Source organism: Amia ocellicauda, chromosome 2 (genome assembly GCF_036373705.1).
Source record: "Amia ocellicauda isolate fAmiCal2 chromosome 2, fAmiCal2.hap1, whole genome shotgun sequence".
Classification (NCBI taxonomy): domain Eukaryota; kingdom Metazoa; phylum Chordata; class Actinopteri; order Amiiformes; family Amiidae; genus Amia; species Amia ocellicauda.
The window spans coordinates 12678645-12702071 of record NC_089851.1 but is presented as its reverse complement, the minus strand read 5'-3'; the positions used below and the strand labels follow the sequence as shown (position 1 = coordinate 12702071).

The following is a 23427-nucleotide window of genomic DNA, read 5'->3' as shown; positions in this document are numbered from 1 at the left end:
AAAAGAAAACTACTTTCAACTAGGGTGCACTTGTGCAGCATTATTTGAGGTTCAAGGGCTGAGCCTTCCTGTTGCTTTTGATGTCTAATCCCCTGTGGGCAGTTTAGATTCGGGTTTCAATAGTGGAAATCTCTCATCAGGTTGATGGAGCTCTCTCTCTCTCTCTCTCTCTCTCTCTCTCTCTCTCTCTCTCTCTCTCTCTCTCTCTCTCTCTCTCTCTCTCTCTCTCTCTCTCTCTCTCTCTCTCTCTCTCTCTCTCTCTCTCTCTCTCTCTCTCTCTCTCTCTCTCTCTCTCTCTCTCTCTCTCTCTCTCTCTCTCTCTCCACGCCCCCAACCCTCCTCCTGTTCACAGCGGCTTCATGTCAATGTGAGGGGCTCCACACACAGAGACCCGAATGGATCAGGGCAGACAGACTCAATGCTCTTCAATATCACTCCCACAGACGGCTGATCTGAGCGCGTCCAGGAGCCAGAGCTCTCTCAGCTGTCCGGGATATCCTAAGCAATTCCCTGATTGGGATTGGGAAACGATCTCTTACTACAGTTCCTGTGGGAATATAATTCATCCTTAATCTGCGATGCAAATCACTGCTGTCATTTTTGCTTCCTTTTAAGCAGTAGGTTTTGATGCCAGCTAGGCGCACAGAGATGGTCTTTGGAAAAGCAGTGTCCTGACTTGATATATCCTGTAAAATCAGTCTTGGTGGGGGAAAAAAGAAGAAATAGAGGAATGCGGTTTGAAGCTTTATTTTAAAATCCTTCCTAGGCACAAGGGACAGTTTCGTTTTTGGTCTTTGAAGTGTGGCAAGTGTTTCACCTTTCCCAGTGATGAACAGGATTACACATTAACCGAGAGCTGGAACTAAAGCGCAGCTGGAAAGCTTGGATTGAAACCCCAGAAACGTGGAAGATACAAACTAAAATACAAATAAAATGATACACCCTATCCTCAGTGCCCTTTACACATCTATGTTACTAATTGGCATCCTTGGTGAGTAGTATTTGTAGAAATAAGTGATTATTAACTTAGGAAATATGTTGCATGATTTTTGCAAACCATTTTTGCAGTTTCTTTAACTCTGATTAAACAGATGCTGTAGACGATGCTCTGCGAGTATTTTGTGGTTAACGTAGTACACGCAAATTACAGAGATGTCGGTAGACTGAGGACCCTTTGGGAATAATTATATGTAAATCTCAGGAATATTGCAGATATTTATTAATTCCATATGAAAATCTCCAACAGTTCCTCCCATTCACAGTGAGCTGCCAGCAGCATCACGAAAATACATTGCGTTTTAATTCTGATATCCAGGGTCAAGGGTGTTAAATTTATTGCACTTAAATACTAGTTTACAGTCGCAATTAATCATTGTCCAATCACACAGAGGGAAAAGTTTAACAACTTGATGTTGCAGAACATACTTATGTTACACTGTATGTGCAATGTATTAAATAAAAGCAAATCCCTCTGTGGGTCTCCACTCGCAATGCTTGGATCCAGGGGGTCCTCAGTGACCCCCAGAGTGGCCCCTAGAAAACCCGAATATTGTAATTGGCTTGTTTGTTTGTCTGTTTTAGGTTTGCTCGTAGACTACAGTACAGGTAACTTTTAATATGGATTTTCCAGGGCTGACTTTAAAGTTTGAAGTTTGGAAAGAATACCACAAGCAGAAAAACCGTATGAAACCCCAGATGATATAACATTGGAGATGTTTTTTACGCATTCTATAGATTAAATGTATTAAAATAATTAAATACAAATATTTATACCATGCAAATAATAGGCTAATCATATAACGGTACAAGAGGGTGGGGGGGGGGGGACAGAAAACCCCACACTAAATAAGTATACAAAAAATATAAATTATATTAAGACAAACTATAAAATGTAGCCTAGAATTCATGGGAAATTAGTAGAGACAATAATATATCCATTCTGCAATGCATACACAGGCCTATACACATTTACATACTAGCATATACACTTAATTTCAGATTGTTCCACACACATATTCTCAGATGTCCCCTCTGCAAATTGTAATCAAACCCGTGTTTAAGAGTGTGTGGACGAATATGGACGTGTTCTGGTGCGATTCATGACTGAAAAAGAAAGGACAGAAGTAGGAAACGTTGAGACAAGTTTGTAAAGTTCAGACTTAAAGACCAGCGTGCGGTCATTGATGATTATAGGATTGGACCTGAGCGGCCCCATCTGCTGAGCATTACTGTAGTTCCGCATTCTGGCAGGAGCTTTACATAAAACAGGGAGATAACGAGATAAAAGCTTCCCCTTTTTTAAAAGCTGGGAAGTGAATGATAAATTATCCCAGCTAACAATTAAGTTGCTACAACGTCGTGAGAACTTTGTGTGTTAGCTGGGATGGGCCTGTTAGTAATTAATGTGTTAATTAAGATTAATCCGAAAAAATGTAACAACAATACATGCACGGGTATAGTTGTGTTTTGGGCTATTTCTTGCTTGTGCAAATAATAATAATAATAATAACACTACCTTTTTTGTCTTAAAACAGTGTTCTCAATATACTTTTATTTTTCTGAGGTTTTAAATCCATATCAGGATTATATTTTCCTTGTTACTTTTTTCAGTCTTTGTTGAAAAAAGGCCCGATGCTTGTCGTTCGGCTTAATTAATTAATTAATTGCTTAATTGCTTAATTTGACGCCTATCAACTGTGAGAAACACTTGAGAGTGCGATTCAAGTATTCATTACACATGCATGAAGTGTATTGGTTTTTAATATATATATATATATATATATATATATATATATATATATATATATATAATGCGAAGTAGTAATCTTGTATTAAAAATACAGGTGAATTGAGTCTCAAAATAGAAGCTTCGTTGCACCCAGTGAATATATAGGCTAAATCATGGGGTTATAACAAGTAAAAGTTAAAAGTAAAGTTTTGGGGAATAGAAATGTGCATGCTACCTAGTGTTTATGCATATTGATACCTTCCCCGTAACGAATCAGGTGCACCTTCTGCCTTGATTTTATGCAGCCCTTTACCTCATATTTTGAAAAACATTAAACAATACTTTATATTAAAATTCGTGAAAAACTACCACATGCACACAAACGCTTACAATTAGCACAGCACAGAACCTTTAAAGCTGTATATATGCACACCTATAATTAATCTTAAAATAAATGTGAAGCAAAACATTTCTGTGTATGGGTTAACAGGTTGCAAAGACCTTCAGATTTGGTTGTTCAGATGTTTCTTCACAGCAATCAATACTGTCGGTGACTGTATTTAAAACCAAATGGCTAATGCTTATGATAAGTACAAAATAAAGTAAATGTTAAGGTTATTTCAGGCTGTTACTTCCAAAACAAATCAATACATCTTAAATGTAATTTTCTTGTTTTTGAAAAGGCACCATAGCCGGACAGAAGTGAACATTTTGAAGCTCTGCATTCAAGTTATGTAATTATGTATAAAGTTGACTTATGGATAGCATGGTGTGACACTAGATATTCTGAAAGTAATTAATACATTCTCTCCATGGTATATTTCATTGAACATTAACACGGATTTTCTTTAAAGCTTCTAAACTGTATTGGAAAACATGCAGGTCTGATAAAGGTTGTTAATTGTGTATTTTTATGTTGCTATTTAAGCTTCCATAATAATATTTTATGAAATGAGGAGTTAATGGACCATCTTGCGTTTCCCATGACAATCCAAAGCATGCTAATCCTTTTTAAAACTGAAATGTATTTTGTTTGTGATCAACAAAATGGTATTTTGAGTTTAAAACGCTGAATAGCTTTACCAAGAGCAGTCCGTAACCACTTGTATCAGGAACACAAATCAGACAGCTTGCCAATTGGTGCAAAGCAAGGAAGCCTGGGTAAAACTAAACTTGGAACTGTAGCTGGTGTGGTCAGACTAGTTCTGTTTTTCTCTGTTTTAAATGATTAGAGCATTTAGGTTTGTCAGCAGTCCCAGAACAGTTACCTCACTGAACATCTTGTGCCAACTGTAAATGTTGTTGGTGGTTTAGTATTAGAACTTGCATAGGGTCTTTGAATTGGAAAGGCAGGGTTTGTGAAAATGGAAATTAAAATGGTAATAGACATTAGGGCAGATCAGGTTCAGGCCTCTATGGCTGGTGGCTTTATTCACCAGAGCAGTGGTTTTCAAACTGGTCCTGGAGTACCCCCTGCCCTGCTGGTTTTTGTTCCAACCGAGGTCTTAATTGCTTAATTGAATCCTTAATTGAACTAATAAAGCAATATACCGTTAAATTAAGTAATTAATACCTCGGTTGGAACAAAAACCAGCAGGGCAGGGGGTACTCCAGGACCGGTTTGAAAACCACTGCACCAAAGCAAAGGGACGAGGGAACGGTTTGCAGAAACCAGCAGAAATTTACCACAACTTCCTTAGTCTGCCCTCGCAGAGGAGCTCAGTCCAGCTCAGGCTCTGGAGGAATGAACTTAAATGGCATTCCCATCTTTGCCACGATTATGCATTTTTAGAAAGAGAAATACACCCAGCTTCCTGGAGCAAATGTCTCCATGTGTAACGGGGCTCTTGGTGTATGAGCCTGTTACAATGATGTAATCTCCTCTAAACTTGGTAGAGCCCTCATGTTAGGAGACTGGTCTTTTGGCATTGAGGGTTTATCGCTGTGCAGATCATGCACTCGAACCTGAAAGGGGAATTCGGACGCTACAAGGGTGCCATGACTTGGAGCAATGAGACCCATGCAGAGATTAAAGAGCTTAGATAGGTATAGTTTATGAGTTTGTTATGGTAATGTCATCCCCTCTAAACTTGCCAGGCCGACCACACATGTAACACAAGCCTTGATAAACTATTGAATGCTCTATCCCCAATTATATACATTAAACCCAAAGATCTGTTCTGTTCAAGAGCCATCAGGCAAATGCATTTACGTAAATGCAATAAAACAATAAAACAGTGATCTTACTCTGTAACCTTACAGCAAATGTATTCCTTGATATGCATATCAACTGTCCGTCAAAGGAAAGCAGTCACAGCTCAAACATAAGCAGGCATCATAAACTTTGCTAACTGTCTATTTATTGGTGGCTGTAATACTTTATTACTTTATACTGTTATATCCCTCTTGTGTGTCAAACTGTAAATCTGCTGTTCTTTAATCTTTGTTGATGATACAGATTGTCTTAATGGGAAATTGGCATGCATCGAGGGATAGCAACTCCTTTAGCTCAAGGCTCAATGCCTCTCCAGTCTGTGACACTTTCATTCACATTCTTTACACTTCATGGATTTAACTGTTTTTCAAAAGCACTTTACCCCTGTGCCTCTTACAAAATAAATACTAAAATATATTAAATATTCTTATCGTCTAGTTTAAATAGTACACCCTAAGCAAGTTATTCAGTTGCCTTATAAGAGGTGATCATTTAAGCTGGAGTCTGTTTACATAACATGCCTCGTAACCTTTTCACAAACAAAGAAAACCGATGCTATGAAGTTTAAGAATTCCAGTGTAAAAACAAACATCTTGGCAGTCATTCAGACTTTTCAATCAGATTGTGCCGAATAATGGAGAAATGTGCAGGTGCAAACAACCAAACAATATTCCCAGGGCAAAGGGAAATAATTCTTTGATACAGCTGTGTCTGCTGGTAATAGCATAGCATTACTAATGATACCAGCTGAATCTCAGGATTATGTGTTGTGCATTATCCGTCTGAATGCAAACAATATCGCACGGGAATTCAACAAAAACGAAGCATTAGCATGTTTTGTGTACTGGAAAAACATAGTGTTTTATTTTTACAAAACACAAGGACAAGGCCTTCCTCTTTTCAATGTCTCAGACAGGGTTTGAAAATCCACAGGATATCTCATCCTCAATTACTGACTGTAACACTGTGTATTTACATAAATATCTATGTTATATCAGTGCAAACATCACTGTGTACAGTGTCTTGCTTGTAAAAGTATATATAGTTACCTTTTTATTTTTATGGACTGTCATCCTTCCTTGAAACGCATTGTTCATGTTTGATAGTGATCACTCCATTTCATTACCACAGGTTCAGGAGAGTGCTCCTCACCCCACTTTCCAGACAGCAGGATAAACCCTCTGTCTCTGGAGAAGAACGTGGGAAGGCAGCCGAAGGATTCCCAGTGCCACCACATGCTGAAACACCTTCACAATGGAGCCAGGATCACTGTGCAGATGCCACCTAACATTGAGGGCCACTGGGTCTCCACAAGGTGAGAATTATATACCAGTACAAATACAAGTACAGAAGCAATCTAGCAACAGGAAAAAAGCACTTCATAAACTAAGCTTTTTAATTTTAAAAGATCAAGGTATTAATATACACAAAATAATATGCTGGTCTTTTTGCCCATAAAAGATATTGCATTTTTGTCTTGTGGACCAAACTACTCACGGGACACTGGAAAAGGCAACCATGCACAGGGCACTCTGGATCTTTCAAGGTGGTTGATGTCAATTTTGGAAATAACCTGTTGTCCACGATGTCACCTGACTGGTTGTCCATGATGTCCAGCAGCCTGGAGAGACACTTTCCTCTCTAGTGAAGGGCTGTTCACCCAGAATTGTGCTTGAGCCCAACTAGGGTTCAGGGAACAAAATAAACCCCAATAGGAAATAATCATCATCTTGACTTGGTATGAACAGTTTGGTCCTTGACCAGAGTGTGGTGAGAAAGACTAATTTGTCTTGGATGGTTGCTGGATGAGATGTATGTCCACACCAAGCAAGATCCTACTTTTTCAGTCCTCACCACATGTGTGTCACTAAATGGCCCAAGTCCAGAAGGACAGTCATGTAATACACAGCTGGACTGTATACGCAGTTATAAATAACTGCATGGGATTTTATGTGGAAGATCCATCATTTTTTACATACAACATAAAAACCACAACCAAAAATTATTTAGGGGGCACATAAGGCAACATAATGATAATAATGAAATAGGAGTCTCCATCATCTAAAATAAGTTATGCTCTCAAATGTACAGTAAAACATTCCAAATGGTTTCTAAGCTTCTACGTTTTCCGCATTGCCCAGAAACCCTTGAGAAAAAGGTAACGTCAGTAACTTTAATATATACAGTTGAACGAAATACTTTTGGTTTTTCAGCTTTCACATGATATATAATGTGCCTTGCCAGTGGGTTCAACTCCTTATAAAGACATGATGGTTCAAACATTTCATGCTTAGTCCCCTGTCTTTCAAGAAGTGCAGCATCGGAGTAAAGCGTTCCCTGTAGGAATAACAGCTGTCTTCAGATGTGTAACAGGAGAGAGCAGCAGCTGTCATAGGCTTTATTCCAGTTCACTTTAGAGAAGATGTTGGGAGCTATAAAAGTCGCCTAGGCTGAAATAAATCATTATGCGGCAAACAATGTAAATAAAGTAGTTGGAATGAAAAATACAACCAGGGTTTTTATGATGGCTGATTTGTTTAAACTTTATTAGCTCTGGCATGAGAGTATATCAGGCATACCAATGAAATGTTTTAAGTGACCTCTCATTTATCATCAAAACACGAGCATTAACTCTTTAAAGGTCTTCATGTGGACAATTAAATCCAGTACAAAACATACAAAATCATTATAAGGTTTTGATTTCTCCATCTGTACAGAGATCCCATGCCATTTATTTGGTTTGTTTTCCTGTTCTGGAGCTGTAAATATAAGGATCTGAGTAAGAATTTGTTTTACATCATCACTGGTTTTGACGTTACTCTTTTAGAAGTTCTGTACGTTTTTTCCTCTTAAAAATGTGTTGATGTAAAAACTTTCTCACTCATTTTCTTAATCTTTTCTCTTTAAAGAGTATTTACTGCAATAAACACAGAACTGCTACATCGGATATTCTGGACTATATATATATATATATATATATATATATATATATATTACATATTCTATGCTGGTATGGGCTTAAACAATATAATTTGTCTCTTTCTCATATACATTTAAACAGAACCAAACAATCTCTGTGAGATAAACCTTTCAAGTTTAAAAAATATGTATTATTTTAAAGGTATTGGGTCTGAAGGAAGTAGATAAAACAAAACGATGAGAATAAGCAGACAAAGACAGTGACTAAAAAAAAAGAAAAAATGTTTCTTGTGGAATGAAAAGATTAAACTTTGACACAACACAGCGTATGTTGGATTTCGTGCATATATCATTATTTCTTTGTACTGGAAAAAAATAACCTTGTTGGCCAGGTTTAAAAAAGTATTAAAATAAAGAGACAAAAAGAAGAGAAAATAGTAATTAACTGTCATCTGTCTTTTATTAGATAACTGGGAGAATTATATGCCAAAAAACGTACGAGGTAAATGTGACACAAATGTGAAAAAATATGATTTTTTACTGGTTTGTAATCAGAGGTCTGGTTACTCCGGTGCTTTCTTTACTTGTTTTCACATACTGAAAAGCAGACGCTTGCTGTAATAGGTTTCCTCAATTGTTTTGTCTTTTCTTTCTTTTTTCACACACCCAAGAATAGGGGCTCCTCAACATTTCTCATGACCGCTGACAGTTGAGAGGTATAACATTAGGGAATATCAGTTACTCTTCTGAGAAGGATGTGTGGGATACTGGCACTTTGCTCTGGTTTTAAAATAAAAAACAAATAAACACGACAAAGTGCCTGTTCCCATTCAGGATTCCTCTGGTGCTACTATGTCACAAAGGCGAAAGACTTGGAAGCAAAACATGGGTTGCTGAATGAGGTGTGTGTGAGTCGATTGTTAATGAGAGAGTTCTGGGAGAGCTTGTGACAGAGATAAATTGCTGTATACATGGTTTGGGTACAGACTCATACTGTGAGCAAAGAGGCATCACCTGTTACCCTCCCACCACTGCAGACCATTCACAGCAGCCGGGTAGAGTAGTATCTCTGTGTCATGAAAAAAATTATAAAACAAAAAAACACACAAGTGAATTCCAACTTACAAAGAGAAGAAAAACAGCTTCTCAAGACAAAGAGGGCTTCGTTATACTATACTCTGTTGTAAAAAATCTATTTTGTACATTGTTTGATGTTGTTAAACTAACTGTTAGATTTGTCATTCTCCAGCCTAAACCACAGTTTGTGTGGTGCTGTTTATCATAGGAGGACAGCTGCTTCATGTAAGAAATGTATATATAAAAAGTAAAAAGGCCAAGAAGTTAAAGAGGATCTCTTGCTTTAGTCGTAAAATCAGAGCAGATGTCCGAATCTGAAAAATGCTAATTTGTGGTGCCTTTGTTTGCCTCTGCAGCTGTGAGGTGAGACCCGGCCCCGAGTTCATCACCAGGTCCTACAAGTTCTACCAAAATAACACGTTCAAAGCCTACCAATTCTACTACGGGGACAATCACTGCACCACCCCCACCTACACGCTGGTTGTCCGGGGCAAGCTACGCCTGCGGCAGGCCTCCTGGATCATCCGTGGGGGAACGGAGGCTGACTATCAGGTGTTCCGGACCCAGCTGGTCTGTCACAGCGAGGCCGTGGCCAAGGACATGAGCCAGCGGCTGAACCATAGCTGCCGAGGAGTGGTGTCCAGAGACGGGGCCTGGGAGCCCAACGTCAGCTATGACCTGTGGAACGAGGAGATGGGCTGCGACTGCTCCAAGGACCTCAACTTCGCCATGCACGAGCTGCAGCTGATGCGCGTGGAGAAGCAGTACCTACACCACAACCTGGACCACCTGGTGGAGGAGCTCTTTCTGGGAGACATCCACACCGAGCCAGCACAAAGGATGTACTACAGACCTTCCAGCTACCAGGCGGCGCTGCAAAATGCCAAGGTAAGATTGTTTTTGGTTCAGTTGTTTGCTTGATTTTGAAAGGCACTTTAACTATATATATATATATATATATATATATATATATATTTTTTTTTTTCATTGTGTGTTTTATCCTAAGATTATCTGCTTAAAGTATCACCCAAGAAGGTTACTGTCCCCTGCAGCCTAGTATGCACAAGAGTAGACGTCTTGTGTCCCACAGCTCAGCTTCTCTTCTTTGGTTTTGCACAATGTGGATAACCACAGCGTCAGTGACCTGGGAAACAGAAGTGAGTGCTGTGCTCATGGGTTCCATGTGGTAGGCAGTCTGTGGTTGTTTCAAAATAAATAAATAGCAGTCTTGCCTCACACTGTACACTGAAGGTGCCAGGGAGATTCTCCAGAGAGTCAGGGAGAGCCTCCACATGAAAGATTCCCCGAGCAGGAATGACAGACACAACATGGATCTCAGAATCTCCAGAGTTGCAAATTGGCTCAGCTTTCTGCTCTGTCTGAATTTCAGTGAACCTAGACATTGCACAAATATTGATCATTAAAACATATTTAAAACCCCACAAGATGCCATTTACTATCAAAATAAAAATGGACCATAAAAGGTAAACATAGGCGAAAGTAGAAAAATGTGCAGCAACAAAATCTTCTGAACAGTGGGTTGTTTATTTCAGTGTGTAAACATAAAACTATGTGTGCATAAGTATTTTATTTATGCAGAAATAAGATTTTAGAATAAACAGTGTATATGAACTAGGTCAGAAGGATATGTGGAAAAGGTAATAAGTATGTGTTCTCTATCAAACACCTAATCAACCATTATTATTATAAGTGTGTTTTTATTAGCAGTATGGAACATAAAATATGAAATATTTCCCAAGAACAAAATTAAATGTCTGAGATATTTTTAAGAAATGTGATTTATGCTGGTCATGCATTTTTGCATTTAAGATTTTAATATTCATCAAGTTCTTCTAACTCAAACGTTACTGTTGGTTTCTGGTTTACTACCAGATTGGTAAATTTATTACAAGAAAATGTTGTCAATGTCCCTATTAAAATGACAGTTAAAAATGTGAGACAGCTTTAGTGAAATCATGAACCAGTTAGTTGAACCCAACAGTGACTTGAATGAATATGTCTTCCTTGATCCTTGGAGTTTGACTTGAGTGCTACATTATTGCACAGTTTACCTAAAGGCTATTTTGTTACAATGAACAAAATTAAACTTCCAAATACTCCCATGAATTTGACCAGTTATGTGTTTCCTTTCTCTCCCTATTTTAAATCAGTGACATATGTGGCATATTAAAGTCATTACTTTAGTATTAAACCTAGCCTATTTTGACAGTCTTTCAGTTTGCAGTGGTTTGATTTCTACTGTACAACAAATCATACTACAAGAACAAAACACATTTTTTATTGGCACTTACTAAATGAGACTAGTGGGAGATTATTTCTGTGTTTTTGTTTGGTTCGCCTTAAGAAAATTAGATGGAATCCTATCCTTAAAAGACTTGACACAGCTTAAGAAATGCCAGAATGGTTAAGGTTTGCCTGCCAGCCTTAAAACGATGTGCCATTAACTAAAACTTGACAAATGAATAAATCTCTCTTACTTACACCAATCAAAATGCAATCTTAAGAGAACACAGTATCCTTTTTGCATTTTAGGAGTGGAATTTTTTTATCATGCTTATATGATCCTGAAATTCACATTGCTGTTTTGATTTTATTTGTGTCTTTGCTTGGCACTATTGTACAGTCGACATCAAATGGATACAAGTTAGACTTGTAAAATAAAGCAACACACAGAGTAGATGAATTAAAGGCCTGGAAAATGACTCCAGCCCATGGAGCTCTCACACTGTGCAGAGTGCCATGCAATACAAAAGCGATACATTTTTCTTTGCTTTTTATGATACATTTTGATGCTCTGCAACCAAATTTAGAAATGTACGCAGTGTAAATTAATTTTAATTAAAAGCAAATGATTGCCGTATGACTTAACTGGTGCCAAATCCACAGGAGTCATTTATAAACAAATACAATTTGGCAGTGTCCCAAGCTCCTTCTGTGACTTCACCACAGAACGCTGAAAAAACAGAAGTGCTCTCCACATTAAAGGGCAGCATCTTGATCTGCGTATAACAGAGCAAGGTCTGCAATAACTGCTCAGATCCAGTACAACAGCACAAGACTACAGTGTGGGCTCCCAGTTGGAAAATGTTCCAGCCTGTCATTGTAGTGACATTAGAGACAGAGTTATAGGGCTACCAGTCTTCTGCAAATTGAAATATCTGAACACATAAAAAAAAAGTATTTCTCTTAAACCAGAATAATACAAAAGGTATTAAGAACTGTTGCTCTTTCCCTTGATGTCTTTGGTGCCCACATGTGCATCAGAGGAAATACAGATCCTTCTTGATAGTGAAATACATTTTCTTTTTGTTCCTGCACAGGATATTTACGATAATGTGGTTTATTGTAGCGATTCAGATATAACTTGTCAGTAGGTGTTCAATTTTGCAAGAGATTTTGGCTTCATTGTAGAGAAATTTGTGATAGAAGGTCAGGTGTTCTAGTGAAATTGCAACTGTGTGATCCAGACATTCAATAAAGATGGCTGGCTTGGCATTGAACAGTTCAGAAGTGCAGCACGTTTTACCAGTGTGCTGACAGAAGGTTAATTTAATTATCCCCTGTACACTTCCTCCCAGAAAGCTAGAAGAACCGTTTCACTGTCTGTTTGTAATGGCAAAGTCCAACGGGTAGCAAGTTGGAAACAACAACAGGGAATTATGAAGCTCAAATGTAATAGAATTTCAGTAAGAAATGTAAAAACAACTCGATCATACACATCTTCTTGAAGGGAGTAATATTTTAAAGTCCTTGTTGACAATATTGTGTTTTTGATGTATAATATCTTCCCTCGATGTCTTGTTAGATTCTTAAGTACATTTGGTGCTGGGTTTGTGTTTATATATCACAACCAGTGCTATATGTAATTGTTCTCTGCTGTAGAAATGTGACTGTTTCAGGGCTGTGCATTAACCAGAAATATGTTTGTATTGCCTTTAAATACACTGGCATATTTTCTGGGTACAGACGGCAACTCTAACCCCTTCACATTTCTGCAGGAGAGAAATATTTTTGATTACCCTGGGGTTTCAGATAAAATGCACTCAAAGGAAAACTCCACACCAAATGTGATAAAGAAAGTAACTGAAGACACACAGTGGAATATTATACATCTGACATTATATGGCTGTGAATATAAATTACAATGACACTACCCCGATAATGGTTCTAGTCTGTTCGGATAAAATGAAGACCAGGGTTATTACCAGATTCAATTGGAAAGATTTATGACCTGTCAAAGCCACCCTGGGCTCGGCTTTTCTGTTTTTCTGTTGTCTGCACCTATAAATTAAGACTGAATGCACCGAGGAAAGAGAACAGAGTATTTTACAGGCTCGTCAAGTTATATTTAAGTTGATCTCCGCTACTTAACTCATATTTGCCTTTGTGTTTTCATTACAGCCTTTTTAAACTTTTTAATCCCTTCCACCAAATCAAAGGGAAAATGAGAAGCTAAGAGAACGAGAGTGAAGCCACAACTAAAAAAAGACAAGCATTTACCTAGGGCTACAATTTCTTTTGTTTCTCATTGGAATCACTAACCATATGTAGCTAAATTGATGCTTTAGCACCCTCAAATTATGCAGGATAGTGTACGCAAGTAGCCAACCACAGAAACGGCAAAGTGAGGCAATTGCCACATTGTGAAAACACAATAGGAAAGAACTGCAAAGCTGAAAAAATAAGTCATGTAGATCAGAGAGCTAGCCTGACATTCAGTAACCTTGGTGGGGGCAAGCGAAGCAGTTTGGGAGAAGCTCTTTCATTAAAGTGCAGTCATTTCTATGTTGATTTACTCCCCCCCTCCCAAGTGATGCCCCTTTTTTAAACCAATATCTGTCATCTTTGCGTTAGCTGTATATTTCTACATCCGTTCTTAATATAGATGAAGCAAGACACCACAAGAACTCACAATCTTTAAATAACCACAATAAGCCAGGGACTCATGTATTAAACAAACAGCCATTCATAACTTTATCGGTGGCTTACTGTCTTTCTTGTGAGTAAACATTGTAGGTGGGATGTTAATTTCCTTATATTGAAATAATGGTCATATTTTATTCCATAGCTATTAAGTATGGAATGCACGTTAGGTTGCTGGGATTTCAGAAGTTTAATAGCACCCTTAAGCACTCATGCCAAAAACACTGATAGATTCAACCACAAAATAATACAACCTGATCTAATACAATTGGCTAAATTCCAGCATTATGTTTATAGATCTTTGTGAAGTGATTTTGTATATATGGAAAGCCATTTCTCAAATGTTCTTGGAAAACAAAAGTAATTTTATAAAATAAAAATAAAAATCATTAAACAACACGTTCTGCTTATCTTAAATTAAACCACTTTACAGGGGATTTTCGACTTTCACAGTCACTCTTCAACATCAGTTCCTTTGATGCCACTTGGTGGAATTTAATCTACCCTAGTAATTGCTGTAACGTAATGGGATTGAGATCTACATTTCTCAGGACTTCCCCCGTGCCACAATAAACTGAGGACCCCAGTTCGTTATCCACCTCCCTACAAAGCAGTAGCATAAATTTAAAGATAAATACATCACTTCAAAGAAAAAATGCTTATTTGTAGAGGTGTGTATTAGCGGTCAGGGCTCTGGACTCCTGAGCGGAGGGTTGTGGGTGCAATCCTAGGTGGAGGACACTGCTGTTGTACCCATGAGCAAGGGGCTTTAACTGGTTATTCCAGTAAGGAGAATATAATGTCATATATTGTAACTATTGTAAGTCCCTCTGGATGAGGTGACTTGTCTGCTAAAAAATATAATAATTTGTAGCACATGTAATCACACCCCGGATTCAAACCACACCTCAGAGCTCAAAATGAGCAACAGGCCTGCAGCACCGAAAGATCAGTCCCTCCCCACATCAAGATCAGTTAATGTGGAATGGGATTGTAATGGGTAGGGATGTCACTGTAACAGACACATTTACACGATGGGCCCTGTTATATATTTATATATATATATATATATAGTAATATATACCACATTAGTAACACATGTGGAGTCTTACCCTCCTTTTTACGGTGAAGGTCACACTGTGATGGTGGTGTTGGAGTAGCTGTAAGGTGACCACGGTGGTTTTGTCTTGCAGAACCACGACCAGACTTGCATCGCCTGCCGGATCATCTTCCGCTCTGATGAGCACCACCCTCCCATCCTGCCCCCGAAAGCAGACATGACCATCGGCCTACACGGCCAGTGGGTGAGCCAGCGTTGCGAGGTGCGGCCCGAGGTGCTCTTCCTCACACGCCACTTTGTCTTCCACGAGCACAACCACACCTGGGAGGGGCACTACTTCCACTACTCCGACCCCGTGTGCAAGCATCCCACGTTCAGCATATACGCCAAGGGCCGCTACAGCCGTGGGGTGCACTCCACCAAGGTCATGGGAGGGACCGAGTTCGTCTTCAAAGGTAACTGTAGGAGTCCCCATTTTCTCCTGTTCTTCAGGAGACTCCATACAAAATTCAATCAAAAATAAAAATAAATGTGAGGTATGTAAAAATAATAAAAACAGGATGGTGCAAACCGAAACATTTTTACTTCCATCCTCTACCACAGACGTAAGAAACACCAAAGACATACATATAATTTGTATGCATCCTGAAGACAACACTGCTCAGAAGGTTTTGGTTTTCCATAAATAACAGGAATTACACTTTTGCATTTCTTTACATTCTTTCCTTTTTGTAAACCGCAACCTGAATATCCTTTACATAATTGCCGATGGGTTTGTAATTTGACCCAAGATCAGTATCAAGAGAGACCATTGTACCATCATTTAGTGTGTTTTACTGAGCCCTACAATTAAAGTTTCAACTTCTTATATAGAATAGAGTACCAAAGAACCTTTCGCTGAACCTTGACTTTCTTATGTCATTTTAATGAGGTGGCAGGAGTTTTCTGCAAATACGAAACACAGGGAAATTGATTTAAGTTATAATTATTTCAATCTGGCCATAATGTAGTGGATGACTTTCCCTTTGGAAGTGAATAAAGCAGGGGATTACATTACTGAACCTCTGTGACTGAATACTTTCTCCATCATCTTCCTTCTGGCAGTGAACCACATGAGAGTGACGCCCATGGACTTGCCCACCACATCCCTCCTCAACGTCTTCAGTGGCAACGAGTGCGGGGCGGAGGGCTCCTGGCAGGTGGGGATGGAACAGGACGTGACTCACACCAATGGCTGTGTGGCCCTGGGCATCCGTCTGCCCCACACCGAGTATGAGCTCTTCCGCATGGAGCAGGACGCGCGCGGGCGCTACCTGCTGTACAATGGCCAGAGACCCAGCGATGGCTCCAGCCCTGACAGGCCGGAGAAGAGGGCCACTTCCTACCAGACCCCACTGGTCCAGTGCTCCTCCAGCAGTCAGAGCTCAGAGGGGGACGGAAAGGAGAAACACAGCGATGCGAGACCCAGCGGCGGCTCAGGGAGCAGCCATAGTTCTCGGTTGGACACCATCTGTGCCTTGACCGTACTCACCCTCCTCCTGTATTTCAGCTAAAGAGAGAAAAGAAGAAAGGCCGCCTTTTTAATCGTGCTGATCATCACAAAGAAGGGCAACTGAGACATCCTGTGGTGGGGCAGCTTCTATCTTCAAAGGCAGCCTGTTTGTTTACTTGATGTACTCGAATGCCTTGAAACTGTCGCTCCTTTTTTGGGGCAGAGGCGGAGGGGGTGGGAAGTGCAAGGAGACAGTCCTTTGATGCTGCCATCCGCTGTTTTTCATTTGAACTCCATCCAGTGAAGCTGAGACTAAAAACTGCTGCACAACAGTAACTGCACTTTAGTAGAGCAGATGTGTATATATAAATCTCAAGCTGTTTGTGACTGAAAGGAGACAGGAAGAAAAGACATGATAAATTGCGTGGAACTGATTTTCTTTTGCTGTTTTAAACAATCTGAGGGAAATATATACATGTATATGCAAAGCTTACTGTGCCTAACATTACTAATTGAGATTAGTACTGATGACTACGGTGCCTTCATACACCAAAGGTGAAGATGCACAGAAAATACTACAGTCTGGGTTTTAAAAGGGAAGTACAGCACATGGTCGATACGCAATAACTTTGAGGGCTAGAGAGAAGAACAAAGAACCATATTCAACATTTACGTTATCCTTGCTTTTCCCACTTTCCTTTCAGAACCAAGAAAATGTTTTACAATATAGTGGTATTTTCTCCAGGTACAAAAAAACATTAAAGACTGATTAAATCATAATTTTGTGTTTTTCTGAATATAGATAGTGGATGTGCATTAGCAGTCTGTCCCTTAACCTTTCTGTGAACTGATTTAGTCCCAGACATGCTTTGGGATGAAAGTTGCACTTTTGCAAAGGTCTTTATTTATTTTACACTGTTAGATTGTCACGGCTCAGTCTTCAAGTAAATTACTCTGTAAGCTGTTATTCTGCAGAACTGGAATCATTACGCATATGAAACATTTAAGCTGTTTTTGGAGCGTTTGTTGTACCCTGTTCCTTTGTCATCCTGTGTATCTAAGAGTGACCCTGCAGGATGTCTTTTAAAACATGTTCCAAGAAAATGAGTGTTAAAAAACACCACAGATGCCATTCCACAGAATCTGAGCAAGACAAATATACAAGTGCCGCTTCCTAGGACTGGGAACACAGTGGGGGCACCGTATCTGGAGTGATTCTGTAATACACAAAGTGCATAATGATTGTTACAGTTCTTGGTTTACAACACAGGGTAGCAGCCCTGATCACACCAAACTGTAGGCCGTTCTACCAAGACAAAGATTCGTCTTCACACTTTTCCGAATAGACAATGTGTTCCTCTCTAAATCTTTACTCAGGTAAACTCCTATTCAGCCTTGTGATGAGATCATGCCTGGTTTCTCAGCCCTCCATCTGGAAAGACAAACATCAAGTTGCTGTGGGAGACCCAGTGGCTGTGTTCCACTGTCTTGGCTCAGTGGCCCTCTGTCTAACCACCAGAACACACTGTGGCTTGGTGACCTTCCAGAAGGCCACAGTTCAAAGAAGCGCCTGAAGAAAAACTCCCAACGGCTGTTCTTCATTTGACCTCTTATGTGCTTTATCAAAAAGAAAAGCTTCATATGTGCAGATATAATTCATAGTGTGGTTCCTCAGAGAGAAAATCACTCTGTTCTAAAGCTAATATCTTGTACACTCCAGACTCCAGACATATATTACTGTATGTACTTACAGAAACAACTTTTAGCATCCTATAAATGCATACATACTTCTGAAACAATAGTATATTCTACAGCTGTCTTAATAAAAACATGAAAACAACAATATCAAAATATGATCTAAATGAATCATTTTCATTTTTGCACAATAGTAGCATCCTGGAGGCAACGTTTCAATAGACTTCTGTTGTTTCTTTTAATGCATAACAACTGAGCTCAGTGAAAGAGAATGCAGTGCAGTGACATTTAACAGATCATTGCACTGAACATGGGATGTGAGATATTAAGTATTGGTCATTTGGCTTGTCGACTTGTTTAGCAATGTAAGCATTCCTTTTAGTATAAATAAGTAAAACACATAATTGTGAAAACATTACGCCAGATATTCTAACTCTACTAGCTGGATTATTGCCACATAACATGAGATGTGTATATCACTGTTGTCACTTGGTGCTATCCAGGGGATTATGTATTGTTTGCCTTTGGATTAAAACGGTTCGAAATATATAAATATAGACCTCCTATTTTAACAACATTCCTGTACCTCATTCATCCCATTCTATTGACTGCGACAACTTTGAAAAGACAGAGTTTACGGAAGAAAAAAAATGGATCTGCAAATCAGCTATGGAAACCATTATTTCTCTGCCAAAGTCATTGCAAAGGGTGGGGTTCATCAGTCATTTCGATTAAGCCATTTATTGATTTATTGATTTCAGTCTGTACGTTTTTTGCTTCATCTTCCCACTGAACAGCCAAATGTATCTGAGCACCACCCATAATTTCTCAGGGCTAAGCAGAGGATTGGGCAGTTCTTCTGCTTCTCTCTGTTCCATGACATACCAAGCATCCTGCAATCGCTCATAGCCACATCTTTTTAAAACTATAAAGGGACTCTATGTTCTCCTTACTTTCTCAAGATAGACACGTACTGTATGATGTCTGTTAAACTTGCCATGGATTCTAACAAACAAAGTGGCATTGAACCTACTGAAAGATTCTGTAGAAAATATATCAATCATTTGGGAAGTGTCAAGCCCAGAGGTTTCACTTTACGAAACTCAAGCACAGACATGAAGGAAATTAATTGGCCTTAACAGAACAATGATCAAACTTTTATCCTGGCAACAAAAAAACAATGATACGTATAATAAGATAGCAACACAGTCTAATGACAAGAGCAATACTATATATAAGCCATATGACAAAAGGTTTTGCAGAGAATTTGTATAGCTTTTTCAAGGTAGGAAACATTGGCTAATCCAACATTAAAGAGTGGAGAACATAAGTTTAAATTCAGTGAGAGGATGGTTTGGGATTAGATGAAGTAACCAATACTTTTCTGTCCATTTAACTGGAGGTCCTTAAAAGCAGTGAAGATACAGGATTGACAGTCATAGCTCTTTCACTCCCATTGAAGGATTTAGGATTCCATCCCATTACTTTCTGTTTAAGTAGGCAAAGTGGGTTCCTTTCAACAGACTCAACATGAAGAAGCACAGTTATCAAAACACCTGACCTTGCCAAAATTCAATGCCAAAGAGCAGACGAGGTGTGGTGAACCATCTCTTTTCTCGATCTCAGATTTCACTCCTTTGACTTGGCAAGAGATATCTGTCTTCCTTGGCAGAGAAAGTCCAGATCTGAACTTTTAAAATAAATGTTTATGCACAATTTTCTATGTATGTGTATTTAACATAGCTGTCAGTTTGATATATGAGTCTTCAAGAGAAATAAACTTTTTGCGCCTTTTGATATAGAAGAAATTGTTAAGCAACAAGCAATAACTATTTATTTTTTGACAGATCATAGGACAAACAGATGCAAAGGGAATAGGTTAAAGAAAAGAGATTAGAAAGTAATATTTACATTGCCTCTGCATGTGCTTTTTTAGCCTTTCAAGTACATATCCAGCAGGAATGTATACAAAAGGTAGGGCTTATTTCCATTACACCAATAGCAAAACAGTTAATTTTAAGCAAACTGACCTTGCAATATTTAATGAAACATACTGCAAAGTGATACTTCCTATGAATCTTGAAAGTATGCATACCATGTTCAACACAAACAAGATATTAGTAGCACAGTATATTAAATTAAGCCCCCCAAAAAGTGCATCTGTATTCATTATGGGGAAGCATCAATACTAGAAAGTTAAGCCACAGTTGTGTTACAGATATGCTCTCCACCACTGTCATCATCAAAACCCCAAATGAGGGAATATCTTTTGGAAGAATGGTGTTCCATCCTTCCAGTAGAGTCCATAGAATCTGTGCAAAGGCTGTTCTGGCAGCCTGTGGTGCCCAACACCTTACTGAGACACTTTATGTTGGTTTTCCTTTAATTTGCCACCCGTAGTATATACACACTGAATGTACAAAACATTAGGAACACCTTCCTAATACTGAGTTGCACCCCCTTTTGCCCTCAAAACAACCTCAATTCCTCGGGGCATGGACTCTACAAGGTGTCGAAAGCGTTGCACAGGGGATCCTGGCCCATGTTGACTCCAGTGCTTCCCACAGTTGTGTCAAGTTGGGTGGTGGTGCATCTATACTCTGAATAGCTCGTCCATCTCATCCCACAGACGCTCAATTGGATTAAGATCTGGTGACTAAGCAGGCCACTGCAGTAAGCTGAATTCACTGTCTTGTTCATGGAACCATTCTTGCCTTGTGGCTTGTGGCATTATCCTACTGAAAACATCTATTAGCAGATGGATATACTGCTGTCATGAAGGGATGAAGGGTCACATACCCAATCCATGTCTCAATTGTGCCAAGGCTTAAAAATCCTTCTTTAACCTGTCTCCTCCTCTTCACCTACACTGATTAAAGTGGATTTAACAGGGTACATCATTAAGGGAACTTAGCTTTCACCTGGATTCACCTCGTCAGTCTATTTCATGTTTTGAACTCTCATTGTATAAATGGTGTCTCATGCTTTGAAACAGAAATTGATGGTTTGCTTGTGTTTACAAAATCATAAACTTCACGAAGGATGTTATTCTGTTAACTGACTTCTCAGTGTAAGTACAGCACATACTGCCTGCAGGCACTGAAAGGACACAGCTGGACCAGCTGTACAGCTGTGTCATTATAGAGGGTGTGTCACACCTGGAAATACTGATTTTCACAAGCCATTTGCAATAAGATCTATTATGATTTCCACTTTGGAAGTCATTTGAAGTGATTATTGATGGAGGACATTTGTTCAGTTTTTGTTTTATTTTTTAATTATGGAAACTGGTTTTGTTATCATGTTTCTACGATTATGATTATTCTTTATATATAAAAACAAATAATATTGTCTATTATTCCTGCCACACCTGGGAAACATCACACAGGCATCTACTAATGACCAAACAGTTATTCTCCAGGGAAGTCAATCTGCAGTTTTAGAATAAACAATCTATGTGTAAACACAACAAAAAATATAATTATGCCTTTAACTAAGCCTGAAAACAAAACAAGCATATTGTTTCATATTTTTACTTTCAAATATTATGTTAGCCTATCAATATATCTTTTTTAACATTATAAATTACTTTACCTAATTATCAGTAACTAAACATTTACATTATATATACACATACATACATACACAGACATTGATCAGCCATAACCTTATGACCACCTGCCTAATATTGTGCAGGTCCCCCTTTAGCCACCAAAACAGCCCTGACCCGTCGTGGCATGGACTCCACTAGACCTCTGAAGGTGTGCTGTGGTATCTGGCACCAAGACGTTAGCAGCAGATCCTTTAAGTCCTGTAAGTTGCGAGGTGGAGCCTCCATGGATCGGACTTGTTTGTCCAGCACATCCCACAGATGCTCGATTGGATTGAGATCTGGGGAATTTGGAGGCCAAGTCAACACCTTGAACTCGTGATTCATCAGACCAGGCCACCTTCTTCCATTGCTCCATGGTCCAGTTCTGATGCCATGCTACACTTGCTTGATATTGTGATTGTCATTTTATACAGGACGCTGGTATGTGTTTCTCTGGCCTGTCTCAAGGTTCTCAGTGAGAGCAGCCAGTGGTTACAGATACAAAACATTTTATAAGCATGCACTTAATAAATTAAATAAATTAGTGGACTGTAAACTACCTTTTTACTGAATGATCAATCAAGATATTGCAGTTTCAATGTAAAATTGAAATGAATTGCTCATCACTAAAATGAAGATACACATTTATGAAAAAAGTATTACGATCAATACAATATGTATGCGCCAAACATACATCGATATAACATTTTCAATGCGATTAATTTGAAAACAAATGCTTTTAAACGGAATCCTGCACCACTTTCTGGACACCTGGTATTTTTAAGAAACTGTCAAGAAAAGATCAAGCCTAAAGACTTAATAAATAAATGACTTCATGTTTAATAAAATCATTTTCAACAAATGATTGGGAGCGAATGGAGGAAACTTAATATTGAAGGCAATCGACTACAGAAGGGAGATTTATGACAAATGCATTAGTCACGTACAAATTGTACAGTAGCAAGCATCAGTCACAAACGTGTCATCCGTTGCGTACATAGGCAGTTATTACTTGCCTTTATCAACCCAATTGAAGCTACAGACAAAGCTATAACCTTTTCCAAGTGTATAATTCAGAATAATACAAAAAGACCCTAGGCACACACAATAATACATCAGAAATGCATAATCCATTAGACTTGTTTCTTAAAAATGCAAAACAAAAAAAGCCTGTTAAATTAATTGACCATTTTGCTTGTATTTCAGCACCGCTTGAGAGAGACAAACAAGCAGTGAGCAGGGGGAATGACAAGTACAGCCATGGGACACCCCCAAATCAAAATCCCACTATGGATCAGGCTAAGAAATAGATTACCCACAAATCCAATTAACAGCTTTTAGTTTTTCCTAATAAAAACAATTTGAGCAAAGGAGCTGTTAAATCACTGGGGGGACTGTTACTCTGGATCTTGTTCAGTAATTTAAATAATGGAACATTCATCTACAGCAGAAAAACAATATATAGACAGTACTATGCATTTCTACTGTACTGTTCTAATGCAGCTGTTATTTCACTGGCAAACTCTGACAGATGAAAACTGTTAAATAAAGGTTTGGACCTTAATACCAGTGAGCTGGTGGAATAACAAGCGTCTCAGCACATTCACTGCACATTATTACTGTCCTGACTGTAGTGGAGCAGAAAACTGGCTCAGGTGTGGCAGTGCGAAGGGATACACAGGAAGCAAAAAAACATCAAACAAGG

At 38.8% G+C, this 23427-nt stretch overlaps 1 protein-coding gene across 1 annotated transcript; it reads left to right on the top strand.

The window, feature by feature from the left end:
- The first annotated feature begins 364 nt into the window (after positions 1–364).
- Positions 365–17215, top strand: LOC136764756 (protein APCDD1). The gene is made up of 5 exons (XM_066719068.1): positions 365–991; positions 6075–6258; positions 9296–9827; positions 15077–15398; positions 16048–17215. Exons 1-5 carry the CDS (start codon positions 934–936, stop codon positions 16494–16496), a joined length of 1545 nt encoding a protein of 514 aa, XP_066575165.1. The 5' UTR covers positions 365–933; the 3' UTR covers positions 16497–17215.
- The last annotated feature ends 6212 nt before the right edge of the window (positions 17216–23427 follow it).

Bases quoted from the DNA above. Each gene is read 5' to 3' on its own strand.
- LOC136764756 (XM_066719068.1), top strand. From the start codon at position 934: ATGATACACCCTATCCTCAGTGCCCTTTACACATCTATGTTACTAATT. The intron at 992-6,074 runs GTGAGTAGTATT...TCATTACCACAG, and splicing joins GTTACTAATTGGCATCCTTG to GTTCAGGAGAGTGCTCCTCA. The intron at 6,259-9,295 runs GTGAGAATTATA...TTGCCTCTGCAG, and splicing joins GGCCACTGGGTCTCCACAAG to CTGTGAGGTGAGACCCGGCC.